Consider the following 20,385-nt stretch of genomic DNA (forward strand, 5'->3'; position numbering starts at 1 on the left):
CAGCTGGGCCGTGATAATGAAAGGATGTCTTAATGGCTGAGGCTAGAGGCGGCAGATGTTTTCGTGGTTCCTACCTTCCTCTGTTGTTTGAATGTTCGGGAACACACTGTCCTCTTCTGGTCTCAGGTTTGTATGGGGGGGCAGCAAAAGGACAGACACAGGCTTTCTGCAAGCGTCCTTTCCACGCCTGCCGCGTAGAGACCACACAGAGGGAGGCATGGCACGACCGAAAGACACCCAACAGCAGGACTGTTTAAATCGATCCCTTCCACAGGCCAGCATGTGTTTAGATGCCCGAGCAGGGAGTGCGGGACCTTTTTTCAGTTTGTGCAAAGTTAACGAACCGTCTTCGGATTTTACAGTGAGATGCAAACAGTGTTTTGAATTAAAATCTCTGTTCCTCCCCCCACCCCCCAGGGCCGTAGCAGTGGCCAAGAAGAAAACCACCCCCTTAAGGTTGTTTTTGTGACCGTTCTTTGGAGCATTGTTCTAAAAATGGGAAATGACATCTCGCTGTGCCAAGGGAAACAAGCACCTGCAGTTGAAGGAATACCTTCCACTAGGCGGCTTGCGGAGCCTGCGCGGTGACAGCTGCGGCCGCGCCGGGCCAGGGCTGCGCAGAAGCTCTGCTTGGTGCATTTCTTTACCTGCCAGGGGACAGAGGGTGGGCTTAGGTTTGGGACTAGAGGGGCTTTGGCAACTACGGGGCTCAGGTGATTATCCTTCGCTCATTCATCCAATAAACATTTATCAAGCATCTATTCTTGTGTCAGCCTCCGGTTTTCTCTGTTCCCTTCCCGGGCGTTGTGAAAATCCCTGGGAGGGGTGATCACAGGCAGCAGCTTGCTGTCACTATTTTTTTTTTTTTTCCAGTTTTCAGAGTCAGCGCATGGCTGCTGCCTCCACATGACTGAGAACCTGGGCGTTTTCTCTCCTTCCTCTCTTATTTCTCCCTCTTTCTTACATCCCTTGCTCACCCTTCCCTTTCTCTTTCCTCTTTATCAAAAATCGGAGAAACTTTTTTTTTTTTTTTTTTTTTGAGACAGTGTCTCACTCTGTCACCCAGTCTGGAATGCAGTGGTGTGATCCCAGGTCACTGCAACTCCGCCTCCTGGGTTCAAACGATTCTCGTGCCTCAGCCTCAGTAGCTGGGATTACAGGCGCCCACCACCATACCCGGCTAATTTTTGTATTTTTTTAGTAGAGACGGGATTTCACCATGTTGGCCAGGCTAGTGTCAAGCTCCTGCCCTCAAATGATCCACCTGCTTCAGCCTCCCAAAGTGCTGGGATTACAGGCCTGAGCCATCAAGCCCCACCAAGAAATGTAGTTTTTAACATGCCAATCGATACAGTTCTTCAGGCACATGCCTTTTCAAAGTTTCCTGTCACTGCGGGTCAGTTTAATTCTTATGCTATGGTGGTAGATGTTAAAGGATAATTTTCGATTACTGAGGCAGAGTTTCACTCTTGTTGCCCAGGCTGGAGTGCAATAGTGCCATCTTGGCTCACTGCAACGTCTGCCTCCTGGGTTCAAGCAATTCTCCTGCCTCAGCCTCCTGAGTACCTGGGACTACAGGCACACACCACATCCAGCTAATTTTTGTGTTTTAGTAGAGACAGGGTTTTACCATGTTGATCAGGCTGGTCTCGAACTCCTGATCTCAGGTGATCTGCCTGCTTTATCCTCCCAAGGTCCTGAATTACAGGTGTGAGCCACCACGCCTGGCCTCCTTCCTTTTTTCTATCTATTAGCCATTGTTGTCTTTTCCAAAAGGCCTCCCCTTTCCAAACCCCAATACCATTCTGTTTTGCCTCCTGTTATGCGCCAAATTCTGTCCCCTCCCAAATTCACAAGCTGAAATGCTAACCCCCAGGACCTCAGCATGTGCGTGTATTTGGAGATGGGGCCTTTAAAGAAGAGGTGATTAAAGTTAAATGAGGTCATTGGGGTCCACTCTAGTCCAATATGACAGGTGTCCTCATAAGAAGAGGAGGTTAGGACGTATAGCGACAGGCGGCAGGGCTGTGCATGTACAGAGGACAGACCACATGAGGACCCAGCAGGAAGATGGCCAGCTATTACACAAGCCACGGAGAGGCCTCGGGAGACACCAACGCGGCTGCTCCTTGATCTCAGACTTTCAGCCTCCAGAACGGAGAAAATATTAATACATTTCTGTTGGTTAAGACACTTCGTCTGCGGACTCATGTTGTGGCAATCCCCAGCGAATACACCTGCTAACAAAATCCTTGTTCCTAAAGGGGCAGTTGTTGCATGTCGAGGTTTTTAAGGACAGAAACTCCATCGGGGCCTAGCCACAGTTTCTGTATTTGTCCATAACATCCTTAAAGCAAAACACCGAGAACTGCAGTTTTTCTTTACCTTCCTTTCATCATCACAGTAATCTACTTTATAGATGAAACACTCTTAAAAGTTAATTTGCGCAGGGTCACCCAGGTAGTGAGAAGCAGGATTCAAACTCACTTCTGCCCCTAAGTGCCATTTCTTTCTCTCTGGTTTGGAGCAGCTGACACAGCCCCAAGGAGGGTCTGGGGACAGGAGCCAGAACTGCGCACCTCTGTCTGGGGTGAATATTGGCAAACTGCAGGAGGACTGAGCCATCAACCCTAACATGGTTTGGCTTCTTCCTTAAGCCACTCAGAAGTTCAGTTCCTGGGAAAAACTGACATGTCCTCCACAAGGGGAAAGGTACCACCCCCCACACCACCCCCATCTCAAGGTTTTTTTGGTACGTCGGACTTGAGACCAAGGGGACAGCTCGTGTGCCTTCTGGTCTTTGTCAACAGTGACTCCCAACCACACTCTTACTCTTTCAAAATACATTTTATTAGCAGCACATGGAATGTAAAAGTTAGGCAATTTCTTTCCAGAGAGAAGGTGAACCCTGAGACACTAAAAACCTGAGCATGGATATTACAGTGGAATTACATTACATGTCGCATTTCCAGTGTAACAGGAGATAAAGGGGAATATTGTCCCCAAGGAAATGACTTTCTTCAGCATGCTGACCACACTGCACAGCGCCCGATCCAGCTGCTGGGGATGGGGAGGTGGGAAGAATCTCAAAGCACAAAACAGGATGAGGACGCAGGAAGTCATGGGATCAGCCCTACAGCGGTCGGCTCCTGTCTGTTGTTGGAGAGGCTGTGAGTTCCGTCACTCGCTATACGAGGACCAGAGGGTGTTCGGCAGGTGGAGTCTGGCTCATGGGAGAACACTGAGGGAGGCTCATCTCTGAATCCAAGAAACTTCACGGAATCCCACAGCGCCTCCATTATGACCTTCCATCTCCAGGTTAGGGAGCTATGGTTTCTTTGGGAGTATCTGGGTCCTTTGGAAATATCTGGAAACATTCAGATAAGTCAGCGAAGATCTGAACTTTCTTAGGAAAATCAGTTTAGTCTCTCATACATAGAGTATTTCCCTTAAAGGATTTTGGTTCTTTTCCCTGATGTTCTTGTGCACCCAGGCTGGCATACAGTGGAGTACCTATGGCTCACCTCAGCTTTGACCTCCCAGGCTCAAGCAATCCTCCTAATACAGGCATGTGTCTCGTGACTTCAGAACCCACCCCTCAATCAAACATTCAGATGATTATTAAGGCAACAAAGCAAGTGATAGGCTGCACAATTTGTTTCCATTTCTAGATATAATTGATTAGGCTGTGTCTCATGAGGAGACTGTACCCTTCCTCTAAGCTAGCATCTGGAACACAGTCTTCCAGGGACTTAGGCCAGGTCTTTGATGGTAGTTTCGCCAGGATCAATTCCAAATTGCAGCTTGCCGTCCTTGGCGGCTGCCCAGGGCATGGAGGTGGTGGTCCACTTCGCCACCCAGTCTCCTGTCTTGCTAACCAAGATGAGGCCACCTAAACCTTTGACTCTTGACTTCATATAACCCAACGATAGGTCCGCAGCCTCTTCTACCGTCTTTCCTGAAAATAAGGAAGGGTTGAGAAAAAACACGTTACTAAACGGAATCTCCTGGGAAAATCACTTGCAGTTAGAAAGGCCAAAGTGAACTAGGAAGAATTTGTGGTAAATGAACACCTGAACGCTTAAAAGGAGGGTCCTCCCCTCCTTGCCCTGAGACAGCGCCCTAGCATCAGCCCAAGCAGAGGGGTCTTCCCTCCCTCTCTCAGGCTCAGTGTCTCTCCACTGCCCCCTTCTCCTGAGATGTGGAAGATAACAGTACTCAATGCTCTCCCATTCCAGACCTAAGGGAAGGTGGAGAGTCAAAACACAGCTTTAACGACCTGAAAACAACATCTGCAGCCAACAGGAAAGGATTTCCTACACGTCTCCATGCATTTACTTATCAAATACCTTCTAAGCATTTGTCTTCACAAATTATTTGACTTATCCTGTGGTCTGTGTACCTTGTTCCATGTGGTACAGAGTGAGTCTGGCCAGGTTCACCTTCAGGATGCTTTCCCCGTGCCCTGTGGTTGAGATGGCTCCGATGTTACTGTCAGCATAACCTCCGGATCCTGCTCAAAAAGGGTGATTGTTCTGAGCATTCACAGTCAAGAAATTCAAATCCATATCAGAAGTTGGACGCTATGTGAAAATTAAATCGCAAAGGGCGCTCAAGTATAGACGAAGGTCAGGTTAGCAGCCATGATCCACAGACAGTAAGGTGGACTAGAAAGCACCATGTAGATGCCCCAGAATGGAGGAGGATAAAGGGAGCCTCAGGAGGGCAGGCCTGACCTTCACAAGCAGCTACAGCAGGACAGCGTCTCCTTGGCCCCGAAGCATAGCCATTCCTTTCTGCTCAATGAAGCCCCCCTTCCCTGCCTCCTCCTCAGGCCCCACACACTATGGAGGAGAAAGAGCGTGACTGCATTACATGGATCTCTAGCAAGGCCATCAGGTTCCAGTGATTTTGGGAAAACGGATACCCACAACCTAACATCCGTGCACACTGTCCAGTGGAGGGCAGCTCTATGCGTTGAGGGTGGGCATGACTGGACCTGAAGGAACTATTCTGGGCTATCCACTTAAGCAGGGGTCTGCAGCAAAAGCTACTTTAATAAGATTCTTCCTTATTTTGTTCTGGGATCAAGCAACCTTACAGCCTAAGTCATTCCTCTATCTGTTCACACACAGCTACCAGCCTGAGTCCTTTAGCTTTGGAAGGACTCACTTTTACTCTCCTGCAGTTGATACAGAAGCAGAGATGACTGACATTTGCCTTACTTATGGACGCTGGACATGGGGCAAGGACTCAGGAGTTGAGATGTTGCACTGAATTGTCACAAGGCCCCAGAGGTTCTCAAAGGCAGATCATCCCTGGCTCTGGTTCTGGAGGGAGATGACACTGGGCAGTGAGTGAGCTGCTGCAGTGGGAGGAGGAGCCCTTCCTTTTTCTTGTAAGCTTCTACTGCGGAATAAACTGGCCAGGTCCCATGGTGTCAATCTGCCCTAATATTTGGAAGCAGCCAAGTCTTTGCTTGCTTTTCAGTTACTCTAGGACCACAGAAGGCCAGGTGCCTCCAAGGGTGGTCCTAGCACAGGCATCGGGTCTGTGAAGCTGTCCTCCCCACCACATGCACTTCTCAGGACAAGTGGATTGCCGAGTGACCACTGCTGTGCCTAGCACCCGTCCCTCCTGACTGTCCAGCCAGGGGCCTAAGGCTGCTCAGAAGGCCAGGCGAAGCATACCTGGTGCTCACAGCTGGACAAGGACTTCTGAGAATTTAGCTTATGCCTTTTCTTGTCCGAATTTACCACTGTAACTGAAGTTTAAAGTTAATTTCTAGGATCTAACCTGCAGTGGCCCCATGGTCTGGTCTGAACCCAGCTGAAGCAAGCTGCACTACTGACCAGGGACAGTTTGGTAGGACTTTTGCTAAGGAGAAAGAAAGGTAGACTACTTCGTATCTCTTGGGTGATCTACCAAACAGGAGAGGTGTTACCAAGCCTCTACTCTTTAAGGAAGCTTCCAGTGTCTCTGAGTTTATGACAGAAAAAGGGTATCAAGAATTGTCAAGAGTATAGATTATTACTAAAGAGTAGAGCAACACATTAAAAAGGGAGGGGAGGGCTAGTTTTTCTCGAAAAGAGGAAGTTGCTCTTTGGGGCAGATGGAATAATTTAGCTGTTTCTCAAAACTCCAGTCACCTGCAGGGGTTCACGAGGACTCCTGCATGAAAAGTGTGAAAGTTTGCACAAAGTGAAACATACAACCCCAGCCCTGTCACTCACTTGCCGGAATGAGAGGATGCACCTCCCTGTTGATGTAAAAAACATCTCAATCTGTACTATGTCTGTAGAAGTCTGTCGCTTTCATGCTGCTCAAATCTAATAACCGCAGTCTTAAACTCTCAGATTTCTCAGATTGCTAATTAGAGCCCATGTCTGGGGAGCAAGCCTCACTCAAGTAAGTCTGCAGATCCTGAAACTGAGGCTAAGGAGAAGGCAGAATCTCTATTGGGTAAATGGGGGGCAACTTTAGCGTCCCTGTCTCCACTTCTCTCCCCACGTTGTTCCGAAAAGGCGCGCGTTCTAGGAAAACAGTGCCGCCGATACAAACACCCTCCCAAAGCAGGGCCCCGAACAGCCCCTTCCAACCCCATTTCACTCCCAGACATCTTGGAGCTGCACCAAGAGCAGAAAGGGAACGCAGCAAGAAAGGGAGCGGGGGCCGGGAATTGGGAACGAGGAGAGCCTGAGGATGGAGGAAACGAGAAGGGGCAGGAGCCATCCCTTGGTCCTACCTACACACGGCGAGTCCCCGACGCGGCCGACCATTTTATTAACGAGACCCCCTGTAGAGGTTGCGTAGGCCACATTCCCTTTGCAGTCCAAGGCAACAGCACCCACAGTTTCCAAGTTTCCGCTAAAAATAAACAGAAAAAAGGGACAGGCTGAAAATGAGAATGAACCCCATAACCAACAATGTCACTTCGAACCACTTAAGTCTCATGTTTTATGGTAATGGCAAATGAGGCACCCTTTAACTCCAACATTCTAGAGAGAACCTGCCTGCTTCTTATTCTACATGTAAGTTACAGGTGGATTGCTGGACACTCCTCTACACCTCAGCTTTAAGAGCACATCCGATCCCAGCACCACCGTTTGGTAGCTGTGACCTTAAGTTTTGTTTTGTGTCTCATTACCCTCATCATAAAATGTGGATAAAAAGAAGAGTGCATCTCAAACATTAGTGTGAATAAGAATCCCTTGGATCCTTGAGCCCACAGAGATTCTGAAGCTGCCACCAAGAGGAGAAAGGAAAGGAAAAAGTGAGTTGGTAGATACGGGGTGGGACCCATTATCCTGCGGGATTTTTTTGCTTTTTGGTTTCTTTTTTTTATTTTGAAATGGAGTCTCACTCTGTTGCCCAGGCTGGAGTGCAGTGGCACAATCTTGGCTCACTGCAACCTCCACCTCCTGGGTTCAAGAGATTCTCCTGCCTCAGCCTCCTGAGTAGAGAAATGTATTTTCATCAAAAAATAAAGAGCTAATCTAAAAAATTTAAAAAAAAAAAAAAAAGTCAGCCAGACATGGTGGCTCATGCCTGTAATCCCAGCACTTTGGGAGGCCAAGGTGGGCGGATCACCTGAGGTCAGGAGTTTGAGACCAGTCTGGCCAACATGGGGAAACCCTGCCTCTTCTAAAAATTCAAAAATTAGCCAGTCATGGTGGCACACACCTGTAATGCCAGCTACTTGGGAGGCTGAGGCAGAAGAATTGCTAGAACCCAGGAGGCACAGGTTGCAGTGAGCCGAGATTGCGCCACTGCACTCACACCTGGGAGACAGAGTCCGATTCTGCCTCAAAAAGAAAAAAAAAAAAAAAAAACTAATCTGCAGGAGGTATAATTTCCAAAAAGTTACAAAAGTAATTGTAAAATATACGTAATTTTTCTTAATATTAAAACATGAATTGCAATTAGTAAATGTAATACATCAAAGTTAAATTACAAAAAAGCTAAAAACTTTAACACTATAGTTTTGAAATTAACTAAATCTTTTAAATATTTTTATCAAAATAAAACCATTCGTAGTTATAATATTCAATATCCATGTAGTGGCTAACATGGAGAGTTGGCTCTTCACACAGGTTCTGTCTAGACCTGTGCTGTCCATTTATAGAAGCTGCAGCTACCTGTGGCGACTGAGTGGCTGCTCGCTAACTGTGGCTGTCCCCAGTGAGACCTACTCTAAGAGTAAAACATACATCAGATTGTGAAGATTTAGCATAAAAAAAGAGTAAGACATCTCATAATTTCTTATATTCATTACATGTTGAAATGATATTTTGGACATATTTGGTTAAATAAAATATATTATTAATTTCACCTTTTTGAGGGGTTTGGTGTTTTTTTTTTTGAGACGGAGTTTCACTCTTGTTCCCCAGGTTGGAGCACAATAGAGTGATCTCAGCTCACTGCAACCTCCACCTCCCAGGTTCAGGTGATTCTCCTGCCTCAGCCCCCTAAGTAGCTGGGATTACAGGTGTGTGCCACCATACCTGGCTGGCCGCTCCACCTCAGATCTATTTAAATATGATTCTTCTAGTGGGGTGACCTAAACATGTATATTTTGAAAAAGCTCCCAAGGTGATACAAGGTCCACCTCTGGTTAAATATTATTATCCTGAAAAGCATACAGAGTCAATAGATTTAATTCCATTATAAACTACCAGGCCATATTCACATTTTACTTTCAAATTCTGCTTTAAATACGTGGTCTTTTATTTGGGATTTCAAAATCTGTAACAGAAAACTGTAATTCAGAACATGACTAATTTGGATTTTTAAGAGCTGTACTGATTTCTCTACACTATGAATGAATACTTAAGTTTATAAGGTACACTAGATCACAGAGAACCTGTTTAGTCTATTTAAGATACACTGATCAAGAAGAATCCGGATAACTGATTAATTAATACATAAAATTCTTCTATTAAATCATGTCAGAGGCCAGGCACAGTGGCTCATGCCTGCAATCCCAGCACTTTGGAAGGCTGAGGCAGGCGGATCACCTGAGATCAGGAGTTTGAGACCAGCCTGGCCAACATGGCAAAATCCCATCTCTACTAAAAATACAAAAAAAAAAAAAAAAAAAAAAATCAGCCAGGCATGGTGTTACACCTGAAGTCCCAGCTACTCAGAAGGCTGAGGAGAACCACTTGAACCCGGGAGGTGGGGGTTGCAGTGAGCTGAGATCGCATGACTGTACTCCAGCCTGGGCAACAGAGGGAGACTCCATCTCAAAAAAAAAAAAAAAAAAAAAGAGAGAGAGAAAGAGAAAGAGGAGGAGAAGAAAAGAGAAGAGAAAAGAAGAGAAGAATGTAGATAATCAGGTATTTGCCTAACTTTCATATTTTAATAACTCCCAAATAATGTGAATCACAGGTAAGACTTACGGTTCACTTTCTGTTTCCTGAGCCTGTTTTTCTCGCTTCTCTTTTTCCAGGAGCTTTTTGTTTTCCTCTGTTATCAGATTTTCAGCAGGAATCTCTGGAACTCCCATAGCTGCTGCAAATTGTGCTGCACCATGGTGAGTCAGAAAGCAATGAGGTGTCTGAGCCAGAAAGAAAAGAGAAAATGATCGGTTTTTGGAAATTTTTAAATCTTTTTAACTGTTCCAAATTCACTGAAATAATTACATCTCTCTGGGTGCAAAGGCTTAAAAATACAAATTCCAGTGCTTTGCTTTTCAGTACGCTGAACAAAGCCTGACTCTCTTCTGAGTTTTTGCACACACACAAAAAAGACCCCAGTCAAGCGTGGTGGCTCACACCTATAATTCCATTACTTTGGGAGGCCAAGGCGGATGGTGGATCACCTGAGGTCAGGAGTTCGAGACCAGCCTGACCAACATGGCAAAACCCCATCTCTACTAAAAATACAAAATTAGCCAGGTGTGGTGACACATGCCTGTAATACTAGCTACTCGGGAGGCTGAGGCAAGAGAATCACTTGAACCTGGGAGGTTGAGGTTGCAGTGAGCCAAGATCGCACCACTGCACTCCAGCCTGGGCAACAAAAGTGAAACTCCATCTCAAAAAAAAAAGCCCCCAGTTGATGGAATGTTACTAGAGATGAGATTTACATATTATGTTAAATTTAGCGAACTCAATCCATTTTTAATACATGCTATTAATAGCCAGTCTGATCATTTTGTATGTGGTCTGAAGATAATACCGGAAGATAAAGTAATCACTCACTGGTCAGGTGATTACTAGTCAAGAATCTTGGCTGATTTGAGAAACCCAAATACATTGCTTCTGTTTTGTATATATTTTGTGAGAACAGTGATCTAAGTATTTCTGCACAGTTGGAGCCCTTCTCACTGAAGTATAGCGGTAACAGTTGGAAAAGGATGTTTAGTCACATATACCTTTTCCTTGACAAGCCGAGCAAGTTTAATGGGATTTGCTATACCCCGGACTGCGGACACTGCTCCTGTAGACAGGTCTTTTCCCTCCATGATACTGGCGTCCATTTCAACCTCACCATTTGTGTTCAAGATAGACCCACAACCTAAAACCGAAAACAAGTTGAAAAGCAAGAATTAAGAATTTAGAAATGGCTCCAGATTTTCTCTAATTTGCCCCATTTAATCCATCCTCTCTTCCATTGCCAGAGGAACTTTTTTTTAAGAAATCTTGACTTGGAGGCTGAATGCAGTGGCTCACACCTGTAATCCCAGCTCTTTGGGAAGCCGAGGAGTTTGAGACCAGCTTGGCTAACATGGTGAAACCCTGTCTCTGCTAAAAATATAAAAATTAGCCAGGTGTGGTGGTGTGTGCCGATAATCCCAGCTACTCAGAAGACTTAGGCAGGAGAATCACTTGAACCCAGGAGGCGGAGGTTGCCATGAGCCAAGAGTGACAGAGTAAGATTCCGTCTCAAAAAAAAAAAAAGAGAGAGAGAGGAAGAAGTCTGACTTGGCACTCCATGACCTACAAAATAAAAAGTACAAAGCCCTTCCCAACCTGACCTCTGACCTGCTTTTCCAGCTTCATTTTCTCTCCTTGGTTACATTTTACTGAAATATTAGGTTTCCCTGAATACAGTAGTCCCCTTCTCTACAGCCTTGTTCTGAGGTCTCAGTTACCCTCAGTCAACCATGGCCACAAATTATTAAATGGAAAATACCAGAAATAAACAATTCTCGAACCATCCCACTCTGTCCCCCAGAGGGACGTGATTCCTCCCTTTGTCCAGCACACCCACACTGTATAGGTTCCCTGCCTGTTAGTCACTTAGCAGCCATCTCGATTATTAGGCAGATCAACTGTAGTAGCCCTGCAGTGCTTGTATTCAAGAAACCCTTATTTCACTTAATAATGGTTTCAAAGCACATGATCTTGGCTCGCTGCAACATCTGTTTCTGGGGTTGAATCAATTCTTGTGCCTCAGTCTCCTGAGTAGCTGGGATTACAGGTGCCCACTGCATCATGCCTGGCTACTTTTTATACTCTTAGTAGAGACCAGGTTTCACCATGTTGGTCAGGCTGGTCTCGTGCTCCTGACCTCAGGTGATCCGCCCACCTCGGCCTCCCAGAGTGCTGGGATTAGAGGTGTGAGCCAGCGCGCCCAGCCTTGAGGCTTCTTCTCTTAGCCTGTAGGTGGTTACTATCTCACGGTGTGCTCACTGCTTGCTCCATGACCTCTTCTTGTGCCTGTGAGAGTGAGCAAGCTCTCTGGTATCTCCTCTTCTAAGGACAGTAATCCTATTAGTTCCGGACTCCACCCTTATAGCCTTCCTTAATTTTAATTACTTCCTTGGAGGCCCCATCTCCAAACATAGCCACCCTGGGGGTTAGGGCTTCAACACATGAGTTTTGAGGGGGACAGAAACATTTAGTCCATAACACAGATAAGGGAAAACGGAAAGAATTTGTTGCCAGCGGGCCTAACCTAAAAAAATGGCTACAAGAAGTTCTTGGCTGGGTTAGGTGGCTCATGCCTCTAATCCCAGCCCTTTGGAGGCTAAGGTAAGAAAACTGCTTGAGCCCAGGAGTTTGAGACCACCATGGACAACATAGGGAGACCCTGTCTCTACAAAACATTAGAAAATGAGCTGGATGTAGTGGTGCTCACCTGCAGTTACAGCTTTTCTTGGGAGGGTGACATGGGAGGATCACTTGAGCCTAGGAGGTAAAGGCTGCAGTGAGCTCTGATTGTGCCACTGCACTCCAGTCTGGGTGTCAGAGTCAAATTAAGACCCTGTCACCCCTCACAAAAAAAAAAAAAAAAAAAATGATGGAGGTTTTTTTTTTTTTCAGATGGAGTTTTACTGTCGTTGCTTGTGCTGGAGTGCGATGGCACAATCTCGGCTCACTGCAACCTCCGCCTCTTGGGTTCAAGCGATTCTCCCGCCTCAGACTCCTGAGAAGCTGGGATTACAGGTGCCTGTCACCATGCACAGCTAATTTTTGTATTTTTAGTGAAGACAGCATTTCACCATGTTGGCCAGGCTGGCTCAAACTCCTGACCTCAGGTGATCCAACCTGTCTCCGGCTGCCAGAGTGCCGGGATTAAACACGTGAGCCACCATGCTTAGCCAAAAAGGAAACTTGGAACATCAGGAAGGAAGAAAGAATAAAGGAAAAAGTGGGAGGAAAAGGGTAAATATGACAGACTTTCCTTCTCCTCTTGAATTTTCCAAATTATGTCTGCCATTTAAAGCAAACATGATAACACTGTCTGAAGTGGTTCTCAATGTACATAGTGGAAATATCTCAGAGAACTATACGATCAGCAGGGGAAGGTAAAGGGACCAAAAAGAAAGGTAAGGCTTCTACAGGCTGCTAACCTACTTTTTAGAATGTAGTAAGTTACATGTGTTTATCCATCTACAGCATAATATCTAGAGCAAACACCTAAAAAATCTATACAAAGAGATACACTCAAAAAAAAAATAATACAGGTAAAATAAAATGAAATTCTAAAAAATGCTCGAATAACCCATAGGGAGGCAAGAAACAGAAAGCAAAACCAGCAAACAGAACACTAGACACACAATAGCAGGTTTACACCTCAGTGTATCAGTGATTATATAAAATGCAAATCTTCTAAATACACTAATTAAAAGCCAGGTATAGGCAGAGTGGATAATTTTATTTTTATTTTTTGGAGACAGAGTCTTGCTTTGTTGCCCAGGCTGGAGTGCAGTGGTACGATCTTGGCTCACCGCAACCTCTGCCTCCCAGGTTCAAGCAAATTCTCCTGCCTCAGTCTCCTAAGTCGCTGAAACTACTGGCGTGTGCCACCATGCTCGGTTAATTTTTGTTTTTAGTAGAGACAGGGTTTCACCATGTTGGTGAGGCTGATCTCCAACTCCTGGCCTCACGCGATCTGTCTGCCTTGGCCTCCCAAAGTGCTGGCATTACAGGCGTGAGCCACTGTGCCTGGCATTGGTAAAAAATTTGACCCAGCTATATGCTGTCTACCACATGACCCAGAAATCACAATCCTGGGCATTTATCCCAGAGGTATGGACATTTATGTTCATATAAAAACCTGTTCATGAATGTTCATGGCAGCTTTATTTGTAATAGTCCCAAACCAGAAACAACCAAAATATCCTTTACCAGGTGAATGTGTAAATAAACGGTGGCGCACCTATACTAGATAACACTATTCAGCAACAAAGGAATAAATCATATGGGCAACAACTTAGATGGATCTCAAGGGCAAACATCCTTTTGTAAATGAAGAAAGCCATTTCCAAAAGGTCACATACTGTATGATTCTGTCAGAGGCGTTTGAACCAGAGCAACTTCATCTTGAATAGGAGCTGGGTAAAACAAGGCTGAAACCTACTGGGCTGCGTTCCCAGATGGTTAAGGCATTTTAAGTCACAGGATCAGACCAGAGGTCAACACAAGATACAAGTCATAAAGACCCTGCTGATAAAACAGGCTGCAGTAAGGAAACCAGGCAAACCCCACCAAAACCAAGATGGCCACGAGAGTGACCTGTGGTCATCCTCACTGCTGCACTCCCACCAGCTCCATGACAGTTTACAGATGCCATGGCAACGTCAGGAAGTTGCCCTACATGGTCTAAAAAGGGGAGGCATGAATAATTCACTCGTGTTTAGCATATCATCAAAAATAACCATAAAGATGTGCAACCAGCAGCTCTCAGGACTGCTCTGCGAGGGAGGAGCCATGCTTCAGTCCTTCACTTTCCTAGTCAACCTGCTTTAACTTTACAGATTCGCCCTGAATTCCTTCTTGCACGAGATCCAAGAAAACCTCTCTTGGGGTCTGGATCAGGACCCATATCTAGTAACAATTAAATTTATAGAACATTCTCAAAACAATAAAATGATAGTGACAAGAAACAGATAAGTGATTGCCAGTTGTTAGGAAGGATGTCACACTGTGATTTCTACTGAGAAACGCATAATTGGCCCTCGGTATCCGTGGGGAACTGGATGTAGGACCCCTGGAAATACTGAAACTGCCTTTGCAAAAATTATTCAGTGAGAAAATTATCAAAATGAAAGAAATCTGAGTTAACATACCATCCTATCTTGTCTTTCCCTTAATTATTCCTGGGCTACTGGGTGGAGCTAACTTTGAGAAACATTTAGGCTATAGTTCAAAGGATAACACACCTTGCCCAAAACACAACTGCTTTTGTAAAGTGAATGAAAGTTCATCTAGGCTGGGCGAGGTGGCTCATGCCCATAATCCCAGCACTTTGGGAGGCTGGGGTGGGTGGAACATAAGGTCAGGAGTTGGAGGCCAGCCTGGCCAACATGGTGAAACCCCATCTCTACTAAAAATACAAAAATTGGCGGGGCATGGTGGCGTGTGCCTGCAATACCAGCTATTCAGAAGGATGAGGCAGGAGAATCGCTTGAACCTCGGAGATGGAGGTTGCAGTGAGCCAAGATAGCATCATTGCACTCCAGTCTGAGCAACAGAGCAAGACTCCATAACAAAAAAAAAAAAAAAAAGGAAAGAAAGAAAGTTCAAGCTGGGGGAGGAGAGGAAAGCCTGATTCTAAAGAGGTGTAGAGACACCCACCTGGACCTGCCAACCCCCTCACCTGTAGCCTCGCTCAGAAGCAATTCAGTGCACAGGAGAAAAGTTTTGACTCCCTTTCATTTTATTTTGTTTTTGCTCTTTTTTTTTTTTTTTTTTTTTTGAGGTGGAGTCTCGCTTTGTTGCCCAAACTGGAGGACAGTGGTGCAATCTCAGCTCACTGCAACCTCTGTCTCAGAATCTCGAGTTCCACGAAAAACTAAAAATAGAGCTACCATATGATACAGCAATCCCACTGCTGGGTATACGCCCAAGAGAAAGGAAATCGGTATATGGAAGAGTTATTTGCACTCCTTGCTTCCTGCAGCATTGTTCACAATAGCCAAGATTTGGAAGCTACCTAGGTGTCCATCAACAGATGAATGAAGAAATGATACATATACACAATGGAGTACTACTCAGCCATAAAAAAGAATGAGATTTAGCCATTCACAACAACCTGGGTGGACCTGGAGATCATTATGGTAAGTGAAGTAAGTCAGGCACAAAAAGACAAACTTCACATGTTCTCATTTACCTGTGGGAGCTAAAAATCAAAACAACTGAACCTATAAAGATAGAGAGTAGAAAGATGGTTAGCAGAGGCTGGAAGGATAGCAGAGGGGTTGCAGAAGGGGGGATAGGTAATGCGCACAAAAATAGAATGAGTAAGATTTAGTATTTGATAGCACGACAGTGACTATCATCAATAATTTATACATTTTTAAATAACTAAAAGAATATAATTGTTTATAACACAAAGGATAAATGCTTGAAGGGATGGATATCCCATTACCCTAGTTTGCACTGCATGTCCGTATCACAATATTTCACATACCCGCTTAAGTAAATATACCTACTTGTATCTCAGAATCACCTGGGAATCTTCAAAACAAAGACAACAAATTACAATTCCCAAACCCCACCACAGACCTTTACCTTATTGATTCTACACTGTAAGTCCAGAAAAAGAGTAGATAAATGAAAAAAAAAATCCTGTTCACTCAAAGATTCTCTAACAGCTTATCAAATTGAATTGTAGAGAAAATAAATATCTATAAAGTGCTGTGTCAATATTGTTGAGCTCTAGTGAAAACAAATGGTCATTATTTGGTTGCCAATCTAAGGAAGTTTTTTTTGAAGGAGTTTCGCTCTTGTTACCCAGGCTGGAGTGCAATGGCGCGATCTCGGCTCACCGCAACCTCCGCCTCCTGGGTTCAGGCAATTCTCCTGAGTAGCTGGGATTACAGGCATGTGCCACCATGCCCAGCTAATTTTTTGTAGTTTTAGTAGAGACGGGGTTTCACCACATTGACCAAGATGGTTTCGATCTCTTGACCTCGTGATCCACCCGCCTCGGCCTCCCAAAGTGCTAGGATTACAGGCATGAGCCACCGCGCCCAGCCAGGAAGTTTTTAAGGAATATTTCTAGCATTCAGATTTACAAGTTCAATCTTTACAGTGTTGGTATCTAAAAATAAACACTTTTTAATAAACTATTATGAAACTAGCTTTAAATATAAAGTAAAATCCATATCGTAACAGGAATAGAATGTAGACATAATGTTTTTACAAATGTTCAGGTAAGTTGTGTCATGAATGCTAATTATTGCCACTGAACTCAATACCTACTGGGATCAGCTTTGTGTATGAAGTTCCCAAACAGTTACTTATTCTAGAGGATTATGGCAGAGACTGCTGGGAATATCGTTTGCCTGTACGGAAAGGTTCGCAGTATGCTGTTCAAAGTCCCACCTTTCCCCCCAGAATCTTTTTTTTCCTTCTTTTCAGCTCTACTCTTTTCTTCCTCAATGTGCTGAATAGCAGACATTTGAAAGATGGGAGGGGAGACATTGAGAAGGCCTCTGGATAGAGAGCAAAAAAAATGAGAACTAGCTGCTCCAATTCCCTAATCCGTACTTCCCAATTCATGCAGATGAGGAATTGTTAGAATAAGAGACGGGAAACCAGAACGACCCATTTCAAATAAAGGTCCTGTGTAAATAAGTGAGGGTTTGTCAGCCCAGGGGCTTCTGAGTGCTAAGAGGCAATGGTTTAACAAGTCACCCACAGAAAGAGCTGGCTGCTCCCTCTGCTGGCAAAGTCAGTCCCTATCCAGTAAATTACGGCTTGGTAACTCGTGAGTTAATCATTTAATGTTCATTATGAGTTAACTTGAGTTAGTTTAACTCAAGTCAACCAACTCAAGTGAGTTAAATGATCAACTCATTTAATGTTCAGATTAAATATTATCAAGTAAATTTCTTAGACTACTGCCTGACACATGGTAGATAATCCCGTTAGCTATAATGATTAGTATTCTAACAAAGGGTGGACTGGCCAGGCACCGTGGCTCATGCCTGTAATTCCAGCACTTTGGAAGGCTGAGAAGGGTGGATCACCTGAAGTCAGCTTGTTGTTCAAGACCAACCTGGCCAACATGGTAAAACCTTGTCTCTTAAAAAAAAAGGTGGGTGGGGGGAATGGGGGCTGACTGAGTGAAAGAAGCAAAACACAAAAGAATACACTCTACATCCCAAAGTTAACCTGAAAACTTTGGAACCTTGTGGGGGTGATAAGACATACCTCATTATTCCCTCCTCCCTTTTGGAATTCAGGCCCAGCTGACCAGCACTAACATTAAAACAGATCTTAAGACTGACAAAACCGACTTTGTTTGTAGCAATAAGATACCAAATTCCAGCAGGACTCTAGTATGACATCACATGACACATAGTAAGCCCTGAAAGTGAACTATTTTTACCCCAAATTATGTTTCTTTGCCGTATCTTGAAGTAGTCCTGCAAAGCTACCTCTTGCAGGGAAAATCTACATTCTGAAGAGAATTGCCTTCCTTTTCCAGGCCTTTTTCCTGATTCAGGAGAGAATCAACTCTGATAAGAAACATTTGCAATTTATTATCTTAATAACCAGAAGGCTTCCTCTGCATTGCATAAGGGGAGTCTTGGTCTCCTGAACCCCTTATCCTAAGGAGACATTCCTTTTTTTTTTTTTTTTTTTTGAGATGGAGTCTAGCTCTGATGCCCAGGCTGGAGTACAGTGGTGTGATCTCAGCTCACTGCAACCTCTGCCTCACAGGTTTAAGTGACTTTCCTGCCTCAGCCTCCCAAGTAGCTGGGATTACAGGCTCCCACCTCGATACGTGGCTAATTTTTATTTCATTTTTAGTAGAGATGGGGTTTCGCCTATTGGCCAGGCTGGTCTGAAAATGCTAACCTCAGGTGATCTGCCAGCCTTGACCTCCCAAAGTTCTGGGGTTACAGGTGTGAGTCACCGTGCTCAACCACCTTCTATCAATTCCATCTGCAGCCACAAGTCCTTATATAATCCAGACATTCCATTCTATGGATTATAGGTCTTTAGACAAAACTTTAAACCAAGTGTCATCAGAAAATCTTTGAATCTACCTATGACCTGGAAGCCACCCTCCCACCCAGTAATCCCACATTTCCAGATGGAACCAATGTACATCTTATATGTACTGATAGACATATAAGATGTCTTTTGTCTCCCTAAAATGTATAAAACAAGCTGTAGCCCAACCACCTTGGGCACAAGTTCTCAGGATTTCCCAAGAGCTGTATCACAGGCAATTGGTCACTCATATTTGGCTCAGAATAAATCTCTCCAAATATTTTAGCATTTGACTCTTTTCATCACAGGTGAAAAATAAAATACTGTTTTCTTTTTTTACATATGTAGTTTCACCCCAAAGTTCATTAGATTCCCCGACACTTTACACAGGTTCTATTTATTCTGAGGGAGGAGCCTGACCGGACTGACATTATTGACTAGCTGAAAGGCACATTTACCTGCGTTGAAGTCCGGATTGTCTTCCAGGGTGACCACAGCTCCCTCCACGGCGTCCACGGCGCTGCCGCCCTCCCGGAGGATGCAGTAGCCCACGGTGGCGGCTCTGATGATGCCCTGGCGCAGTCGCTCCTTCACATCCTCGGACACGGGGCCAGCTCCGCCGTGGACCACCAAGACGGGGTTCATGTCGGCGGATCCTAGGCAGCAGGAAAACGAAAGCGTCGTCCAAAGCCAGCCCAAGGAAGCCGCGGGGACACAAGGTCCTCGGGAGATCTCGTCGGGACAGCGCCCAGTCTCTACTTTGGGAGGTCGGGTTGACAGCGTCGGGTGGGAAGGGGCGGCTCGGTCGAGCTTGGTACAAAGAGCCCAGGGGGCCCCGCGCTCTCCCGCGTTCCTCTCTGCCCCGGCCCGGACCTGCTGGGGCCTCAGTTTCCCCGGGGACGTTGCCCCCGCGCCCACCGCCGCCCGCTCCAAGCCCCGACACCGAGGGAGGATGTATATTTCGCCTTCCGGAAAATGTCTATTTTCGTTCGCCCTCCCCAGTCTCGGCAGGCTGCTCCGGGAGGACCGCGGACTTACTGAGGGCACCGCGGGAGCCGGACGCCGAAGCCTCAGGCTGGGTCCAGCGCTCCCCGCAGCGGCCCAGCCCCGCCGCTCAGCGGAGCCGGCTGGAAACTGCTCAGCCGGCATCTGCTCCAGCCGCCACGGCTCTGCGCAGGCGCACGAGGGCGGGGCCCCCGCGCCGCCCAATTCCCGGAAAGCCCCGAAGCGCGGTCAGAGCGCGCCAGTCTCACCGCTCTCAGGAGTCTCGGCTTCTGGCCCGTGTGAGCTTCCCAGTGGCATGATGGCACCTTCTTCCTCCTGACGAGGCGGGGAGCTGGGTGGTTGGGTTGGTGGTGAGAAGCGTGAAGTGGCGTCCGACGGCTTTGTAATTGCAAATTGAGAAGTCACGCTGGGCCGGCGCAGTGGCTCACACCTGTAATCCCAGCACTTTGGGAGGCCGAGGCAGGCAGATCACCTGAGGTCGGGAGTTCGAGACCAGCCTGACCAACACGGAGAAGACCGTCTCTTCTGTTGGAAATAAGAATTCGGAATCACAAAGGAAATGAGCACTCGAACAAAAGATCTCTCAGCAAAGCAAATTTACCTCTGCCGAAGGGTGCTACTGCTCGCACCTGGGGTGGTCACAAGAGCACAAGAAAAAAAGGAAGAGCAGGGGTTTTTATTCTCAACTGCAGTTTGTCCCTGTTACTGTGTCCTGTCTCCATTGGCTGGAGTTGGACTGCGCAATCTAAGCTAAACCCAATTGGCTAATTTGAAGAGCGCAGGAGCGTGGGCTACAGTGGTAGGAAGGGTAGTTTCAGACAGGAAGAGTCCTTATGGCGGGAGGGGTAGTTTACAGAGCGGTAACAGATGTGGGTTGCAGATTTGGACCATAGTGAAAGTTGCTTACTGGAACCAAGGGCAGAGAGGCACAAAGAAGAAGGAAGTTTGTTCTTGAAAGTAGAGAACAAAGAATAAAGAA

The 20,385-nt window shown here is 45.8% G+C and overlaps 1 protein-coding gene across 2 annotated transcripts; it reads right to left on the reverse strand.

The window, feature by feature from the left end:
* Positions 1-2,828: 2,828 nt before the first annotated feature.
* Positions 2,829-20,084, reverse strand: LOC101034040 (asparaginase and isoaspartyl peptidase 1). Of its 2 annotated transcripts, XM_039471495.2 has the most exons (8): positions 20,008-20,084; positions 19,655-19,931; positions 18,860-19,057; positions 10,379-10,521; positions 9,402-9,559; positions 6,746-6,867; positions 4,403-4,513; positions 2,829-3,958 (listed from the first exon to the last, which is right to left on the reverse strand). In XM_039471495.2, exons 2-8 carry the CDS (start codon positions 19,701-19,703, stop codon positions 3,753-3,755), a joined length of 987 nt encoding a protein of 328 aa, XP_039327429.1. In that variant the 5' UTR covers positions 19,704-19,931; positions 20,008-20,084; the 3' UTR covers positions 2,829-3,752. The 2 variants fall into 2 exon arrangements, with proteins under 2 accessions (XP_039327429.1, XP_039327430.1); XM_039471496.2 differs by lacking the exons at positions 19,655-19,931; positions 20,008-20,084 and adding an exon at positions 19,440-19,551.
* Between the last annotated feature and the right edge of the window lie 301 nt (positions 20,085-20,385).

The sequence above is a fragment of the Saimiri boliviensis genome, chromosome 6 (genome assembly GCF_048565385.1).
Source record: "Saimiri boliviensis isolate mSaiBol1 chromosome 6, mSaiBol1.pri, whole genome shotgun sequence".
Lineage (NCBI taxonomy): Eukaryota > Metazoa > Chordata > Mammalia > Primates > Cebidae > Saimiri > Saimiri boliviensis.

Excerpts from the sequence above, each read along its gene's own strand:
- LOC101034040 (XM_039471495.2), bottom strand. The coding sequence starts at position 19,703 with ATGCCACTGGGAAGCTCACACGGGCCAGAAGCCGAGACTCCTGAGAGC. Across the intron at positions 19,058-19,654 it reads AGCCGAGACTCCTGAGAGCG|GATCCGCCGACATGAACCCC; the intron begins GTGAGACTGGCG and ends CCTGCTGCCTAG. Across the intron at positions 6,868-9,401 it reads CAGGAAACAGAAAGTGAACC|CGGAAACTTGGAAACTGTGG; the intron begins GTAAGTCTTACC and ends GTTTATTTTTAG.